This window comes from Arvicola amphibius, chromosome 3 (assembly GCF_903992535.2).
Source record: "Arvicola amphibius chromosome 3, mArvAmp1.2, whole genome shotgun sequence".
In the NCBI taxonomy this organism is placed as follows: domain Eukaryota; kingdom Metazoa; phylum Chordata; class Mammalia; order Rodentia; family Cricetidae; genus Arvicola; species Arvicola amphibius.
In genome coordinates this window covers 123,710,256-123,728,911 of record NC_052049.1, presented here as the reverse complement: position 1 = coordinate 123,728,911, position 18,656 = coordinate 123,710,256, and the positions used below count along the sequence as shown (strand labels likewise).

Below are 18,656 nucleotides of genomic sequence, written 5' to 3'. Positions count from 1 at the left end.
ATTAGTTTTAATTTACATTTTCCAGATGGCTAAAGATGTTGAATATTTTTTTAAAAAAATGTTCACTGGTACATTAGTGGCACAAATGATATAGGGATAACCAACCACTTTTCTGATTGGATCCAGAGTCAAGTGGATGAAACCCATACCTGGCACTGTTAAAGGGTCCAAGAACATATACTAGATAGGTCATAGTCCCTAAGAGACAACCTAAAACTTTTTCTACTAAATGGACATAGTATTAAAATGACTTCTAATGATTTGATGCTGTGGTGGTTTGCATAGGAATGGTTTCCATAGGCTCAAGTATTTGAATACTTGATTCCCCAGTTGGTGGAACTATTTAAAAAGGATTAGGAGGTATGTCTTAATGGAATAGGTGTATCACTGGGTAAGGGGTAGAGTGTAAGGCTTAAAAAGCTCACATGATCCCCAATTAGTTCTTTCTCTAGTTCTGCTTATTATGAATCATATGTGAGCTCTCAGGTACTGATCCACCACCATACTTGCCTGCCTGCCTACTGCCATGTTCCCAGCTATGATGGCCATGGACTTTAACCCCCTAGAACCATGGGTCCCAAATTAAATGCTTTCTTGTATAGGTTCCCTTGGTCACGGTGTTTTGTCACAATAATAGAAAAGTAACTAAGACAGAAGTAGACTAGTGATGATAGGTCTGACCATGTTGTTCTTTGGATAAATGAAAGTCTTTGGGACTTGGGGCTAAGAAAGTAGTTAAACACTGTAATTGGAGCTTAAAGGGTCATTCTAGTAGGAACTTGGAAGACAGTGGAAGTCAGTGTGGACTATGGAGGCACAGCTCGAGAGTTCAGAGAACAATATTTGCAGCTGGCCTAAAGACCATTCTGGTGATATTTTGACGAAGATTATGGATGGTTTTTAACCATATCTTAAGAATAATCTGCGTGAGGCTAAATTATTCGGGACTAATTTCATTGGTGGAGATTTTTTTTTTTTGATTTTTCGAGACAGGGTTTCTCTGTGGCTTTGGAGCCTGTCCTGGAACTAGCTCTTGTAGACCAGGCTGGCCTCGAACTCACAGAGATCCACCTGCCTCTGCCTCCCGAGTGCTGGGATTAAAGGCGTGTGCCACCACCGCCCGGCTCATTGGTGGAGATTTGAAGACAGTCTAATATTGACTCTGTTGTGTAGTTATTAGTGAGCACACTTATATAGGTCTATAATGAAAAAGAGGAAGTGGGACAAAAATAAATACAGAAGGTATAATTTGAAGAGGAAAAGAGCACCAGGGAGTTTTTAATGTTGGATGCAAGGTTTGTGCTTAAAGAGATGAGAAATAAAATAAAAGGAGTGGTGCCTTCAGAGTGAGACCCCACCCAGCTAATCCTGCAATTGGCAAAAAGAAAAGGCTAAGGAATTACCTGTTTCTACAAAGCTACAAAGAAAAGCTTATGCAAATGAGATTCAAGATGTGGGTCAGTCTCCAGACCCAGCAGACTGAAGAATTTGATATCTTTGGCCATATGATTGTGGCTTTAAAGTTATGAAGGATATAAGTATCTTCCTCCGAGGTTAAGAAAAGCTACTGAAGCCAGGGATGTAGTAGGGGCCTGATAGGCCATTGCATGAAGCTGTGAAAATGAAGCCAGGATTATGTTGGAAATCCCAAGACATCTTTAATGGGGCAATAAGTGGAATATGGTGGTTTGAATGAGAATGATCCCCATAGACTCATATATTTAAATACTTAGTCCCCAGTTGGTAAAACTGTTTGGGAAGGATTAGGAGATGGAGTGGCTTTGAGGTTTCAAAAGCCCACACAGTTCTCAGTTAGTGCTCTCTACCACTGCTGTGGATCAATTATAAGCTCTCAGCTACTGCTTCAGCACCATGTCTGCCTGTCTGCTCTTGCCATGACCTTCATGGTCTCTGACCCTCTGGAAACGTAAGTCCAAAATCATTGCCTTTATAAGTTGCATTGAATATGGTTCCCTTGGGCATCAGAACAGTGTTTTAGAAATTTTCATCTCAGGAACAGTTTTGTGGACACACAGATGTAGAAATAAGCCTGAGATAGACCTTTATTCTTGAGCTTATAAGCATGGAAAATGAGATGTAATAAATTCTAAACATGGCCGGGCGGTGGTGGCGCACGCCTTTAATCCCAGCACTCGGGAGGCAGAGGCAGGCGGATCTCTGTGAGTTCGAGACCAGCCTGGTCTACAAGAGCTAGTTCCAGGACAGGCTCCAAAGCCACAGAGAAACCCTGTCTCGAAAAACCAAAATAAATAAATAAATAAATAAATTCTAAACATCACTAGTATTGGCCTGCCGTGTTTACAAAATAGCTCCCCTGGATGTATACATAAGACTTTATAAGAGGACTATTTTGCTGAAGATCCAGTACCTGTAAACACAGTTTTCTGAGATGACCAATCTTTTGTGTTTAATTTGCTGTCTCTTAACTCACATGTCTGCTGTCTTTGAAGCTCATCTACTAATAAATCTTTACCTTACTCCTCATCCATACAATGTAATTCAGACTCCCAGCTTTATTCCTTGTTATCCTCTCACCTTTCTTTTTAAATTTTTTATTGTTTTTATTTATTGGAGGAGGGTTGCATATGCCACAACCTATATGTGGAGGTCACAGGATCACTTTCAGGAATCATTCTCTCCTCTTGCTTAACTGTGTGGGTCCTGGGGCTCAAATGAAGCCAACAGTCTTAGCATGCACTTACTCCCACTGAATCATCTCTCAGGCCTCATCTTTCCTCTTACCTTTCCCTATCGCCTCAGCTCTCTTGTTTTTATTATGTGTTTGGTTTTCAGGGTGTATTTTATACCACGTTATTCTTTCTCTAATGGCCATAGCTATTTAAACTGTTCAGTAAGAACATTTGATTTGAGAACAACCAATCTATAAGTCAGCCAGCAATAGATAATTTGTAATCTAGCACAAAATGCTAACCTGAGCCAGTCTCTCTCAGGAATTTATAGTTGGGAAACTGTAAAACTTGAAGTTATTTTCTCTTGGGTATTGAGTTTGAAAGAAAATAAATAGAAACTTCTGGGATGGCTATTACAAAGCTCTGTATGTTTCAGTTTAGAGGGACTACAGAAAGTCGGTTTAGGATGCACACACCACAAATGGGGAGAGACCAGAGCTCATTCAGGAGAGAGGAGTGTGCTGGAAATGAAAGCACATCCATCCCACAGAGCTGGAACTGCCCTGTCCTCTTGAGGCTAATGTTCATCTTCTGAATTCACCTGAGAGCTCTCATTAGCCCTCCTCTTTCCACTTGCAGAAACCTGAATAGGTTCACCTCCCAGCCAAAAAAAACCCTGATACTTTTTAAATAAAAAATACTAAAGATTCTTCTAACTCTAGATTGGATTGAAAATATTGGGTTATTCCATAGAGCCTTCCTTACAAAACCATAGACTTTTGCTGGGCGGTGACGGCACACGTCTTTAATCCCAGCACTTGGGAGGCAAAGGCTGACCAATCTCTATGAGTTTGAGGTCAGCCTGGTCTACAGAGCAAGTTCCAGGACAGGCCCCAAAGCTACAGAGAAACCCTGTCTCAAAAAAACAAAAACAACAACAAAAGAAAAAGTCTTGTTTTGTTTTGTTTTGTTTTCCAAAATCTCTCATTTAAAAGAAGACTGATCAGCGCCTTTGTCCTTGGCTTCTCTGTCAGCCTCCACTGTCGGCCACATTCAGAGAGTCTGGCTGACAGAGAAGCCAAGGACAAAGGCGCTGATCTTTGACTCTTCTGCATGGACAGGCTCTGTGGGAGCCTTCTCAGCTTGGTTGATCACCTTCCTGGACCTGGGGGGAGTTGGGAGGACCTTGGTCTTAACATAGAGTAGGGAACCCCGATGGCTCCTTGGCCTGAAAAGGGAGGGAGGGGGGTTATGGGGGAGGGCAGGGGAGGGAAGGGGGAGGAAGAAAAAATACAAAAAAGAAGAAAAAAAATTCTTTTAAGAAAAATAAAAGTAAAAATAAATAATAAAAAAAAAACTTACCTATGAAACCAATGAAAAGCAGGTCTGTAGTTGTAGAGATTTAAATATTGTTTCTATAAACTCAGCCATATAATGCCACAAGAAATTGAGTGTCTTTGCTTATTATATGGATTCATAGAAATGGTAATAATGTAGTAAATTAATTTGGGATGAAAAATCTCATTTAAACAATGTCTTTCTATACTCATCTCTGGTTATAAAATAGTAGAATTTTCAGTTAAAAAAAATAAATAAAATAAAAGAAGACTGATGAATGTCCACTGTTGAAAGCAGGAGAGAGAAAGTTGTTCTAGGGACTATTGGAACATTCAGTGAGCAGTAATGAATGCTTCTCCAACAAACTGGGACTGGCAGAACTTCCATTTTCTTACTTACTAATTACAATCCTAATTTGTAAAATCTTTATAGAAATGACCTATGTTAAGCTTGCTGTCCCTAAACTGTAAGATAAACACATTCAAAACTGGCATGCTTTCAAGGAAAATAACTTGCCTTCAGAATCAAAGATAAGAAAATATATGATAATGCAGTTCTTTAAACGTGTGAGTTCCATAAGAACAGGTAACGGTACTTGCCACCATCTTTATTCTTTAAGGGTTCCACATCCTTTTAGAATTAGAACTTAGTTTAGATCTTTAGAGCATTATTTTCTATTTATAAACAACTGAAAAATATATACTGAAAATATAAAAATATTTAGACTTTGCTATCTAAAACGTGATCACAGTGGACCATGTCTGGCCATCTTAATAAAAAGCAAGTATTTTCATGAGAACTTAATCATTACACCAATTACTTAACTGACACTAGTAGCTAATTGCCTAATTTTAAGGCGAGGTTAATATGTTTAAGGTCAGAGAGACCAGGTGGTGGTGGAGCACACCTTTAATCCCATCACTCAGGAGGCAGAAGCAGGCAGATCTCTGTGAATTTCAAGGCCAGCCTGTTGTACAGAACTAGTGCCAGGGCAGGTACTAAAGCTACACAGAGGAACCTTGTCTCAGAGGGGAAAAAAGGCACACAGAGTGGTTACATACGTATGCTCATCTTCCTTTCTTCATGCTCCCAACCCTAAATCATAGCAGCATAATTCGACTCAAAACTTTAATCCTGCAGCTACAGCATGAAGCTCTTTTTGTAAGTTAATAATGTATTTATTATTAGAATTAGCTGTAGTTTTAACAACTAGAAAATAGGTATCATATTTTGTAAGACAGTGTTTATTGAAAGCAGTAAAATTTTACAGCATTTAACAAAAGAAACAAATGATTGGTTTGTCTCATTTCAGGGAAGGCTTTTTTATTTTAATTACAATTCTGCTAATCTCAGGGAAACCATAGTATCTATCTACCCTAAAACATGGTGTGCTCAAGCAGTAGACACAGACTTTCAGGGAACTATACCTTCTCTTACTCCTGTCTCTTACACATCATGCAAGGAGAGCCAAATGCTCAGCTGTGCACCACACTGCTACTAGAAAGTACCCTCATGCACGATTAGAGCAGGTGACACTACAAGGTCCTGGGCACATGTGCTGTGAAAAGCAGCAGTAGAAGTGTTAAGACTTTGGTGTAGCCGTACCTGCACAAAGGCGGTCGCTTTCCACGTGGGACTGTCACATAATAAATTGATTTAATAACTGCAGGATCTATTATATTTTTACCAAATTACCATTTTATATAGGTAAAGAAACAAAAGTTTTTAAAAAACTGGTTTCTTCCCCATCATCACATTAGCTGAACTAAGACTGTCATATACTCCCTCCTCTCGGCCTTATTGCCTACCTACTGTCACCAAAAAATAGCTTAACCAACCCATATTTATTGAATTTCTTATATTCTGAGATCTGTATGTTTGTCATCAAAAAAAATCTTTTACCACTTTGAAGCATATGAGATTAATAAATATATTCTGTATCACGTCATACAACAAAAGAAAAGAGAACAATGTAATTTAAAGTGTTAGTATCTGAGGACCTTTGGTTGAATATCTCATAAGCTAGAATTTGTGGGGTGGCGGTGCTATATGTACTGCCATATTGTATATGTATAGTATAGTGTTGTATGTATTTATTGCTTTAATAAAATGAAAGCATTTCATTGGTATAGTTTTAAAGACTGATAAGCAGTGTGATGGCAGAGGATTAGCTGTCACTGTGTTTTTATGGTTTGTGTGTGGGAAGACCATCATTGTTTGTCTGGCTAACCTTGATGTATGCTTTTTGTAGTGTGTGAGAGATGGTTTAAGGCCACCTTTTTTTTTCATAAGAGACTAGGAATTAAATTCACTGGTACATCATTTGGTACCGTGAATCAAAATCACTTGTAACTATTTGTCTGTAGAAGATACAATGTTCGGGGGAAATGTAACAATTATATTCAGGGGCTGAAGAGATGGCTCAGTGGTTAAGAGCACTGCCTGCTTGCTCTTCTAAAAGAGGTTCTAAATTCAATTCCCAGCAACCACATGGTGGCTCACAACCATCTGTAATGAGATCTGGTGCTCTCATCTGGCCTGCAGGCATGCATGCAGACAGAATGCTGTATAATTAATTAATAAATAAATAAATCTTTTTAAAAATTATTTTCAGAAAAAGAAATGCAAGATTTCTGTGTATTGACTGTCTATGTAGGATAAATTTATCAAATAATTTCCTTCTCATAAGTTCAGATGTAGCTTTTAAATAATTGGGACCCATGTTGCATTCCACTGTGTCCACTATGTCATAGACTTTCAGTAATGTTAGCAAAATACTATTTACCACTATGGAAGAAACTCAAGATCTAACCCACTGCTAAATAATTGCATATTTATAGACAGGAATAATTAATATATGTATTAAATCACATTTTATCTCTAAAAAACAAGTAACTTTCTCTAGTAGACAAAGTAAAATGAAATGTTTTAGAAGCTAACTAGCCATAGTAATTGATAAATATATTTCTTCACTTGGCGTACTAAGGTATTTTGTTTATGTCTCAAAGGCTTTTTGCAGAGATGGTTACAGTTGACAGCTGTTGAACCACTAATAAGATTAAAGGAAATAAATTAGTTGTGTCAACTTTAATCTGCTGTTTAGCACTGCAAACCACCTGGGGTCTTCTCCAGAGCCATCTTATTTAATACTGAACTTTAAATTACATAATGGGATCCTATCTTAGATTATGTTTAAAGACTTTATAATAATAGCTGCCTTATATCAAATTAATATTAGCAGTAAAAATAATGTTTTAGCACTAGAAATAAAAAATTATTAATTTGGTACTTACCCTACATTTTAATGCATTATTGTAATGTTTCAACATACTTTCTAAGTTAGAGGTTAATTTGAGGAAATACAGATGAGCTTATTAAGTCAGTGCTTTAAATATATATATATATATATAATTTTCAATCTAAAATTAAATTGTCACTATGAAATACTGAAATTGCATATTCTGTTTGTGCCTAATTTATCAGTTTAAAACACTTTGAAATATCACATCTAGTTGGAAATTTCTTACTCCTTGCTCTGAGGAATTATTATAGTTAGGACAATTATTTTAAAGTTAATTTAAATTTTCCTGACATTTTATTATGTATGTAGCATAATATTAATGTTGATGCGGTGAAAATTGACTAGTTAACAGACAGGATTAGCATCAAGACCCCTTTTGCATGGATGGTGTTTGAGTGTTTAAGTCATTGGCTGTGCCCCTCACTCTTAACTCTCCCAGCATCTGAAAGCTCAGGAAAGGCAGTGGGGTTTATATTAGCTACAACAGGGTGTGGCCAGTGAGATGCCGCTGCCTGGCAGCCTGAGTGAGTGTGACCCCTGAACCACACGGTAGAAAGACAGAAAAGATTCCCACAAGCTGTCCTCTAATCATACATGCATTGTGGCACATTAAAATTCATATGATTTTTAAAAGCAAACTTGAAAAACAAACCAGGACAAATGGTAGAAATTTTAACTTTTTCTCAATAACTAACACTCTGAGTCACCTGTCACAATTATCAATTTCAATTTAAAAAACTACCAAAACGTGCCATAAATCTAAATTCTCTATTGTGAAAAATTATCAAAATTGAATAATTTCCTGTTTAAATTTCAGCAATATTCTTTATCTAAATTCCTTGCTGGCAAGACATCTTATTTACTGGGTATCTTTTAAAACATAAATTTACAATGTTTCATGAAACACATCTTTTTAGCTTTTTAAGTTAGCATGTAAAATAATGAGATTTGTTGTGGCATTTGCATTCATGCATACTTTATTCTTATGAATCTCTCTTTACCCATTGCCTTCCCTCTCCCCACATTGTTCCCGTTTGTTTTTGTGTCATACACTCTCTGTCTTTCTCCATCTTCTCCTTTAAGATCTCTTCCTGTTATCACAGTCCCTTTTCTGCCTTGAACCTAGACACTCACACATACATGGAGACACATAGGGACACACACAATCACACAACATGCAGATAGAAATGCAAGTCTAGAGTCTGCCTCTGAGAGAAAACATGAAGTATTTGCCTTTCTGAGTCTGGTTTGTTTCATTTAATATAATGATGTCCTCTTGTATTCATTTTCCTACAGATGTCATGTTTCGATTTTTGTAAATACATAAAATTCCATTTGATACATGTGCCATATTTTCTTTTTCTATGCATCATTGATGAGACAGTGCCATTTCTTAGCTTTTGTAATTAATGCAGTGGTAACATGCATGTATAACTGTAGTGTTGACTTAGTCCAGATAAGATATATGCTCAAGAATGATATAGTAGAGTCATATAGTGGTTTGCTCTTAATTTGTGAAAAATTTCCATGCTAATTTCTATTGTGGCTGTACCAGTTCACACTCCTGCCTACAAAGAAGAGGGCTCCTCTTTCCCTCTGTCCTCAGTAGCATCTGTTGTCATTTATGTCCTGCTGATGCTGTCCTGACTGGAATGAGGTGGAGTCTCAAAGTAGTTTTAATTTGTATTTCCTTGATGGCCAAGGGCGTTGAACACTTTTTCAAATACTTACTGACCTTTGTATTTCTTCTTTTGAGAACTGTGTATTCAGTTCATTTATTGAATTAATGATTTGTTGTCTTTTTTTTGCTGTCCTTTGTATATTCTAGATGTAAATCCTTTTTTAATAGAACTGAATATATTTTATTAGATTTATTTACTAAAATATATAAGATAAAAGTATAATTCATATATCTATGAGAATATACACACGTGAAAATCTGATAAATGAGAAGCTTCTGTAAAGCAAAGAACAGTGTCATTAAGACAAAAAGACATCCTACTGACTGGGAGAAGATCTTCACCAAGCCCACATCAGACAAAGGTCTGATCTCCAAAATATATAAAGAACTCAAGAAACTAGACATTAAAATTCTAAATAACTCAATTAAAAAATGGGGTACGGAACTGAACAGAGAATTCTCAACAGAAGAAGTTCAATGGCCAAAAGATACTTAAGGTCATGTTCAACTTCCTTAGCAATTAGGGAAATGCAAATCAAAACAACTTTGAGATACCATCTTACACCTGTCAGAATGGCTAAAATCAAAAACACCAATGATAGCCTATGCTGGAGAGGATGTGGAGTAAGGGAAACACTCATCCATTGCTGGTGGGAATGCAAACTTGTGCAACCACTTTGGAAATCAGTGTGGCGGTTTCTCAGGAAATTGGGAATCAACCTACCTCAGGATCCAGCAATACTGTAGGCTGTCTCTTCATTTAATTTTATGAGATCCGTTTGTCAATTTGTAGGATTATTTCAAATGATAATGGAATCTTTTTTAGGTGTGTGTGTGTGTGTGTGTGTGTGTGTGTGTGTGTGTGTGTGTATTTATGTGTTATGTGTTCAGGTACACATGCACAGGTGTGCACACAGGCCAGACATCAACCTCCAGTGTCATTCCTCAAGTTTCGTCCACCTTGTTTTTGAGACAGGTTCTGTCACTGGCTTGGGGCTTGCTGATTAAGCTAGGCTGCCTGGATCTACCTATCTCTTCCTTCCCAACTTTGGGATTACAGTTTAAACATACCCATCGCCATTCTTTTTTAGGTGAGATCTAGGGATTGAATTTAGCTCACTTAAAAGTGAGCTCTCTCTTTAGCCCCATCTTTGCCTGTACCTTGAAGTATTTTCCCCTAGCAGTTTAAGCATCTTAGGATTTGAAGTAATGTCTTTGATCTGTTTTCAATTGACTTTTGTGCTGGTGATAAATGTGGATCTAATTTCATTTTTATCCAGCTTTCCAGCATTATTTTTTTGGATAGTACTTTTTCAGTGCATATTTTTTACACCTTTGTCAAATATTAGGAGCCTATAACTCTCTTTGGATTTGTTTTGGGACAATCTATAATTAATGTTTCATTCCTCTAGAAGTCTGTTTTTGGTAGAAGTCAATACCATGCTGTCTTTGTCAGTATGGCTCTGAATTCAATATTTGAAGTCAAATATTGTGATACCTCTAGTATTATTTATTCTTTTTTTGGCTAGCCATGATTGTTTGTGTTTGTACATGAATTTTAGGATCTTTTTAATTCTGTGAAAAATGTCATTGGAGTTTTGATGAAATCACATTGGCTCTGTAGATTGCTTTTGGTGACATGATCCGTTCTTGCAATAATAATTCTAGTTCAAGCACATGAGGGTCTTTCTGTCATCTAGTGTCCTCTCCATTTTTTTTCAGTGACTTGAAGTTTTCATTGTAATGACCTTTCACCTTGTTGCTTAGGTGCATTCCTAGGTATATTGTTTTTGAAGCTGCTGTGTATAAGTTGTTTCAGCTAATTTCATCCTCAGCAATTTCATTATTATGTAGAAAAGCTACTAATTTTTGCATGTTAGTTTTATATCTTGTAACTTTACTAAAAGTGTTTATCATACCTAAAAATTTTGGGGAAATCTGTAAGACCTTTTAAGTACAGAAACATGTTATCTACAAATAGGGAAGTTTGACTTCTTCCTTTCCTGTTTGTATCTTTTATATATTTCTCTTCTCTTATTGCTTCACCTAAGATTTGATGACTATTTTGAATGAAAATTAAGAGTAGGTTTCCTTGTTTCATTCAGTTTTTTTCCATTTAATATGACTGCTACAGCTTTGTCATATGTCTTCATGTTGAAACATGTTCTGTCTGATGCTAACTTTTTTAGGATTTGTATTATGAAGGCACAGCACATTGAACTTTTTCAGATGCCATGTCTGCATTTATTGAAATGATTGATTTGTGTCCTTAAATTTGTTTATATGCTATATTATATTTATTCATTTCCATATGTTAAACCAGTATCTCATCCCTGGAATGAAACCAACTTGGTCATGTTGTATGATATTCTTAGAGTGCACTTGAATCTAATTTTCAGGGGGGGGTTGTTAAAATTTTTTATTTTAATTAAAATATAATTGCATTATTTTACTCCTTCTCTTTCCTTTCTCTAAAACAATCTGCTAAGTTCACTTAGTGTTACTTGTATGTATAGGATTTCAGGGCTTACCACTTGGTACTGTATAACCAATTAAGGAGCTCATCCCTGGGAAAGACTAATTATCCCTCTCTCAGTAGTCATTAGGTGCCTGTAGTTCTTTGTTTTGGGATTGGACCCCATGATATTTTCCTCTTTTATTTAGCATATCTTGGTATTGTCCTTGTTCAGGTCTTTCTTGGGAAGCCATGTTTTTGAAATATCATGGGTGAATCTACTTTGTTACTTCTAGGAGACACAATCTCACAGCAGATTTTCTGGTGCCCCTTGTTCTTTCTGCCCCTCCACTGTGATGTTTCCTGTACCTTAGATGTATGAGTTGTGTTGTAGATCTATCATTTGGTACTGGACATCCCAAGATAAAGTGTTGAGCAGGCCTTAATTCCAATTAGGCCTCTATTGAGTTCCACTACTGCACCTTTAGGGTTATCTTGCCATGCTGGTCATTGTTGTAGTTCACAAGTATCACACCCTGTTGACAATTAGCACAGCACCTCTGGCACCAGAGAAACTAGAGCTCAGACAGGAAACTTTCAGGTCAGATCTGGATGGAATCTTCAGAGTTCTGTGCCTGAAGTATGTGGTGAGTTCAACAAAAAGGACTTATCTTCCACCTCTGGAACACAGTTATGGGCAACAGCAATACCCTATATTGTTTTGGGTATCTGGGATTACCCTGACCAAACAACCCAAAAAGAAGTTCTTTTGCCTGGAACTGAGGTTTCTGTTTGTCTGTGACTCTTGTGAGAAGCATTATCAGCCCAAATGGCATAATTATATTCAAAATATAGACATATAGAAATATATGTGGATATACACATACAAGTATGAGAATGTTGACATGTGTGTTCATCAGGAAAATTAATCTGTAGTTTTTTTCTTGTATTAATCTAGTTTTAATATCAGAGTAGTTCTGGCATCATATAATTAATTTGGTAGTGTTCCTTCCCTTTATATTTTGCAAAACAGTTTGAGGTCTTAGAGCTTCCTTGACCGTTTAATAGAATTAAGTAGTGGATACATCTGGCCCTGGGCCTTTCTTTGCAGAGACTTTTAATTACTGCTTCAATCTTGTTGCTTGTTATTAATCTGTTTGTTTATGAGTTCTGAATTTAATTTTAGGAGGTCAAGTGAGTTTAGAAATTTGTTCATTTCTTTTATTTCCCAAATTTTTAAAATGCAAGCTTTCATAGTATTCCCAAATGACTTTCTGGATTTCACTGGCATCTTCTGTAACAAACTCCATTTTCAGTTATTATTTGATTAAGTTTGATTTACCGTGCTCTTTGTCTCTATGTCTCTCTCTGTGTGTGTCTGTTTGTCTGTCTGTCTGTCTTTCATCAATCTTACTAATTTATTAAGAGTAACTCCATTTTATTGACACTATATATTCTTTTTATCTGTTTCATTAATTATTTGGGAGTTGGTTTTGACTTCTTATTTTTCTAGAACCTTCAGGTACATCATTAAATTATTAATTTGAGATCTCACTAATGTTTTTAATGGGACTATTTACAGCAGTGAAACATCTGCTTAGGACTACCTTAGCAGTGCTATCATTTTCATTTGCTTATAGTTTTGTTTCAGATGGAGTTTCACTATATATCCTAGAATTTGCTATATGTACTAGGCTAGCCCAAAATTCACAGAGATCTGCCTGCCTCTACTTGTGCTGTCATTAAAGGTATGTGTCACCATGCTGCGAGGGTTCTAGGAATATTTTAACTGCTTTCTTGATCTCCTCGGTAACTCATCGTTAGTTCTTAAGTGTGTTATCTCCGTATCTTTGCTGGTTTCTAAGGTTTCTCTTGTTGCTGATTTCTAGTTCTACTCCATGGTAGCTTTGGTAAGTTAAAAATTAGTTTTTGTTTTGTTGTTTGTTTGTTTGTTTGTTCTGGGATAAGGGTTGCTTTATTGCCTTCCATGTGATCAGTTGTACAGAAGGTTCCACCTGTTTTTTTTATGTGTATTCTCTGTCTGTTGAATAGTATCCTTATAGACACTTGTGTCCACTTAATCTATGGTATAATTTAACTCTGAGATGTCTTCGTTATTTCAGTTTGTAAGACCTCTCTGAATATGAGAGCAGGATATTGAATTATCCCCTACTATTGTGTTAGGACCTACATTTAAGTGATTCTTAACGTACTGGATATGTATTTAGTTGCATTCTTTAATCATCTTTTTTCTATGTACACTCCTGCACCTCTCACTAAAAGGCTTAGTTTCATGATTTTTTTTCTGTCCTCTGTTTCTCAGAGAAAGCATGTTCAGTAAGAAATTTTCTGACAAAAGAAAACCATTCCTAAGTATATTTGGGGCAAGAAAGTCTGTATCTTAGACCAGCACTGCAGTGCACTCTTGACAGAATATGCAGTGAGATTTTAACATCTTCTGAGAAGTTTCTTTGAAAAGTTGGGGCTTTCTATTTGATGTCAGAAAGTGCTTCAAGTCATTCACGTTTAAAATTACAGAGAGAGTGCTGGACAGACCACCCAGGCTGGGTTCAGAGCCGTGTGCGCTTTAAAACAGGTGCTCTTCAAATAAGATTGTCTTTCAAGTAAGTTCACTGCGTACACAGGTTTTTCCTCACCCTGAGAGTTTGGTTCCCTGTCCTTTTCTTCCTCATTTGAACATAGCTTCTTGAACATGTTATGTGAACCTAAGTCCGTTCAGAGGTAAAGTCTTTACCAGGGAGGGTTTCTTTGTTGAGCACAGAGGATGATAAAGAAGGTGTGCTCCAAACCAGAAGGTTTTGCTTTTTATGTGTATACTTCCTTCTGCCTCAGCTTCTGGTTTGGAGCGTACCTTCAAGACAAACTGTAAAAATTTGATTGACTGAAACACAAAAATATTAATTAATACTTTAGGCTACAGAAATACAGATACAGCTTGGGTGCAGTCCTAGAGTTGAACAGTTCAGCACAGCATTCTCACAGGGTTTTTAATAGTTTTTGGAGACCATTAATTTACATAGTAGTACACAATACAATATTAGCATAAAGGCAGTTATCAATTGCCAAAGAAACCAGAGAATCTGTTCTCCATATGTGTCACTGCAAACATATGAAGGACAGTCCTCTTCACTCATCTCAGTGGTGATCACTTGAGGCTCTTGTTTTATGCATCATACCAAAATAAACTGATACAGTGAATTATGAAAACCATAAAATTATCACTTAGTGATAACTTTAAAAACATACACATGAATAATTACCTAATTTTATAATTTGAAAGTACTTTTAAGTCATAAAAAGAAAACAAGAAACAAAGAAGTTAGCCTAGATGAATGGACAAAGGAAACATGGTAATACACACTATGTATTTTATTAGACCATCAAGAAAAATGAAATATTAAAAATTGCACACAATTTGATGGATCTGAATATTGTTATATTAAGTTAGGTCCAGGCTCAGAATAACAAATATTGCATATTCTTCTTTTGTTTGTGGATCCTGGCTTTACATGTGAATATGTGTATGTAAGTGTGTATAAATCCTGAAATTAGAATGGGGACTATAAGGGGACATACAGTTTTTATGGGCTATGGAGTAGAGTGTGTGTCACATGAAAGCAAAACAGGACACTGACCATGGGTAGAAGGGTACAGCCAGGGATCCAGAGAACAGCATCAGCAGAATAATTAATGTGAAAAATGCCATAATGAAACATGTTACTTTTTAAAAAATAAAAACAAAAAAATTAAAGTAGCATTTTTATTTTGCACTCAAATGTATGAAGATGTAGCCAGTATTGGCCATAACATGGGTGGGGGAGGTACCTTTCTCAGAGTAAAAATTGGTTTAAATTTTTTTTCTGGAAGTCAGTTTGAATTTGGCAATATGTTTAAAAATCTTAAAAATATTGATTTCCTTTTACCCATTTCTTCATAACCAGCAATTACGAAAGGAGCAAGCAGGTATTTACTTCCTAGACTTCATTGTGTCTGCATGCAGGCAGGTGATTGAGGCCTTAAGCCAGACTCTGACTATGGCGTTAATGAAGTAAAGCAGGGGTATCCAAACTCTAGTCTTTAAGAGTTGGAGGCTACTGTTTATAAAGCCCAAAGTCACATTTAGGGTGAGGCATATCATGCCTGGTCGTGTTTTGGATTTGTTTTGCTTGTTTAGGCCAGTCCGGTAGTGTTTGATTTGGGTAGCAGACCTAGAAGTATTTCCCAGATTCTATTATATATCTAAGAGCCTGTCCACTTTTCTGTTTAAATCAGCTGAAGCCTTTCTCCAGCAGTTCACACAGAGTTCTCACTCACAAAAAACATTATTTGTGCTATTGAAAGTTGGACACAATAGTAAGAGATTGATTGAACTAAAATTTTAGTCAATAACACAAAGCACTCTTCAGTATTTTTAAAATTTTGCAGCATTTTTTCCATTTCCTTTATCAGAAAGGAATTCATAGAGGACGTGGTTCAGAAAAGCACTGGAAGACTTCTGAGCCTGACTGCAAAACCAGTGATGCTGCGCAGATGCCCTGGGGCTCTGTGCATCTGAGACCACACAGTTTAGGAAGGAGCTCAGCTGACTCAACCCCCACAGTTGTTAAGCTGTGATTGCCCTTAGGTACTCAGAAATTACAGGTTAAATTTTAGCTGTATCTTAGTGCATTCGTTTCCTCTGCATTCCAAGGGATGCCTCTGAGGAAGTCTTTGGGTTCTCTGAGAAGGAGAGCCCTCCATCTTCCACTTCAACCAGTACAATTCTTGCTTTCTGTTTTGTGGTTTGTGCTTCTGGGTAAGATTCTGCTTCTCTTTTAAAAAATTCAAAACTAGTTTTATAGGAGACACTAAGTGTTACCGAGAAATACTTACAACAGGAGGGAAAGGATGGCATTACAAATAGTCGGTTTTCTCTTAATAGTGTTTTACCATTTCTTTATACATCGCCTTCTCAAATACGCTATTATTGTTTTTATAATCATAAACACCAAATTTTACCTTATGGAAAAAACACTTGTAGTCTTATTCTTGTTATCAAATAACTGTAGTAATATTACACAGTGAGTCCTACTAACTATTAAGTATTTCCCTATCTACTTTGTTATCATTTAATTCTCATGACAATCATGGGAAACTTAAGTATTATCTAGTTTTTAAGCATGGGAAATAGGTGACGGCATGCTGAATTAGAAACTTGCTAAAATCTTGACTGATGAGCTGGGACTCTGCCCTAGAAGTATCTGGTTCCTGCAGCGCTACTCTTCACTAGCACACGCTCCTGGAGCTGACTTCCAGAAACCCATCAGTTCTGGTCAGGACCAGCCATGTCAAGCATTATTACAACAGGGACTCCTCACTTTCTTTTTCCCACTCAAGCTTTAGCCCTGGGCACTTACCTGTCTTATCTGTGTAGCACAATGTATTGCATATCACAGGGACCTTCAGTATTAGATGGATGGATGGATGGATGGATGGATGGATGGATGGATGGATGGATGGGTGTGGGGGGGGTGGATGCTCACATGGTGTTTCTGAGACCTGTGGTTCTCATCTCTGGCTGCAAAATTTTTTATGAAGACACAAGTTTCTGTTGACTAGGTATACAGTAATCTTGGCAATTTGCATTTCTTAAAGTTCCCAGGTAATGTTGAATCTGCTGAATGACAAGTTACAATTCAACAAATGTCCTAAAAAAGTGGTCCTCAACCTGTGGGTCGTGAACCTTTTGGGTGGAATGACACTTTCACAGGGGACACATATCAGATATCCTGCATGTCAGATATTTACATTACAATTCCTAACAGTAACAAAATTACAGTTATGAAGTAACAACAAAAATAATTTTATGGTTGGTGTCATCACAACATGAGGAACTGTATTAAAGGGTAGCAGCATTAGGAAGGTTGAGAACTACTGTCCTAAAAGGTTGGTTGTGAAAGACTAAGCAGAAAATTCAGTCAGACAAGCCAAAGTAAATATTGTTCACACAAGCAGTTTTAGGCCCAGACTACAAAACATTCAGAAGAGTACCATGTCCTCTGAACTTATTGCTTTAAGTTTCTTTGAACTATTAATAAAATGGTTTTTCTTAATATCCTCTAGAAAAAAACTTATGGCTAGGTTTTCTTCAGATTGCTTGGGTCCATGACCAGTTTGGAGTCTCTAGGGAAGAAATCTTCATCTACCTAGGACCTGATCCATGTCCATACCCCTTCAAACAGTGTAGGACTCTATTTCCAGAACTGTAGGGCTTACCTCATGGGGAATAGCTCCAGTTTTTCTACACTGTTTTTTCAGCTGCCTTGTCATGGACCAGCTGATCTGGCAACAGGCAATTTGGCAGTTTTTTTTTTTTTTTCTGGGTGTTATTTAAAAGACTGAGGTTCCTGGTTGATGTCTGATCTTAAATGAAGAAATTATCAAAAAGACTAGAAAATTCTTTGCATTGTCTGTCCTGTAACTAATAGACATTAGTAAGAGCTGTTAGGTACTAATGAGCGCTGCACTTGAATAAAAATAACTGCCTTTTATGTCTGACTGATGGGCCTGTACTAATGGTTTCTGGCTTGGTTTTGTAGAGCAGCTTCCATCTCATGCCTGTTTCTTGCATACCATTGACTTTATTATTTTAAATTGTTGGGAGAAGAGTTGCTCAGGTTTTACAAATGGTGTTTTTCTTCCTATTAGGTCTCTCTGCAATGCAATCAATGTTTACAACCTCACCTGCAATAACTGTTCAGAAAACTGCACTGATGTTCTGTTTAGTAACAAGATTACCTTCTTAATGGATCTCCTGATACACCAACTGACGGTATGTAATATTAGTGCCTTGAGTAAGAAGCTGTTAAAGTTTGAGAAATAGTCCTGTGACCAAAACTAAGAATTCAGCCTATTTACTGTTCAGATTGAAAAGCAGGGGTGGGGGTGGGGCGGTGAAGACAGTTAAGAATGTACAACGGGAACTGACAGTGAAATCTCTTGAACATTCTGTGTCAAAGTCTTGTAATACTAATATTGAATGAGTAATGGGTATGTAACACTGTAAAGAACGCCAATTTACATGTTAAACTTGGCTCTGGCATCAGGTAGACCCAATGCCAAACCTCCACAGCCACAGGAATGGGGGTTATCAAGAGACAATTGAGAGCCTCAGAGCCTCTCACCAGCTTCTGTCAAAAGGGCCGATTAAAGGAGGGTTTATGGCCATTT

At 36.9% G+C, this 18,656-nt stretch overlaps 1 protein-coding gene across 2 annotated transcripts in view; it reads left to right on the top strand.

Annotated features, from left to right (window-relative positions):
• Scaper (S-phase cyclin A associated protein in the ER) overlaps positions 1-18,656 on the top strand; it is a 378,485-nt gene that overhangs the window by 280,638 nt on the left and 79,191 nt on the right. For both annotated transcript variants that reach the window (XM_038323850.2, XM_038323851.2), the window contains exon 25: positions 18,135-18,258. In XM_038323850.2, coding sequence (XP_038179778.1) covers positions 18,135-18,258 — 124 coding nt within the window. The remainder of the gene's footprint in view (positions 1-18,134; positions 18,259-18,656) is intronic.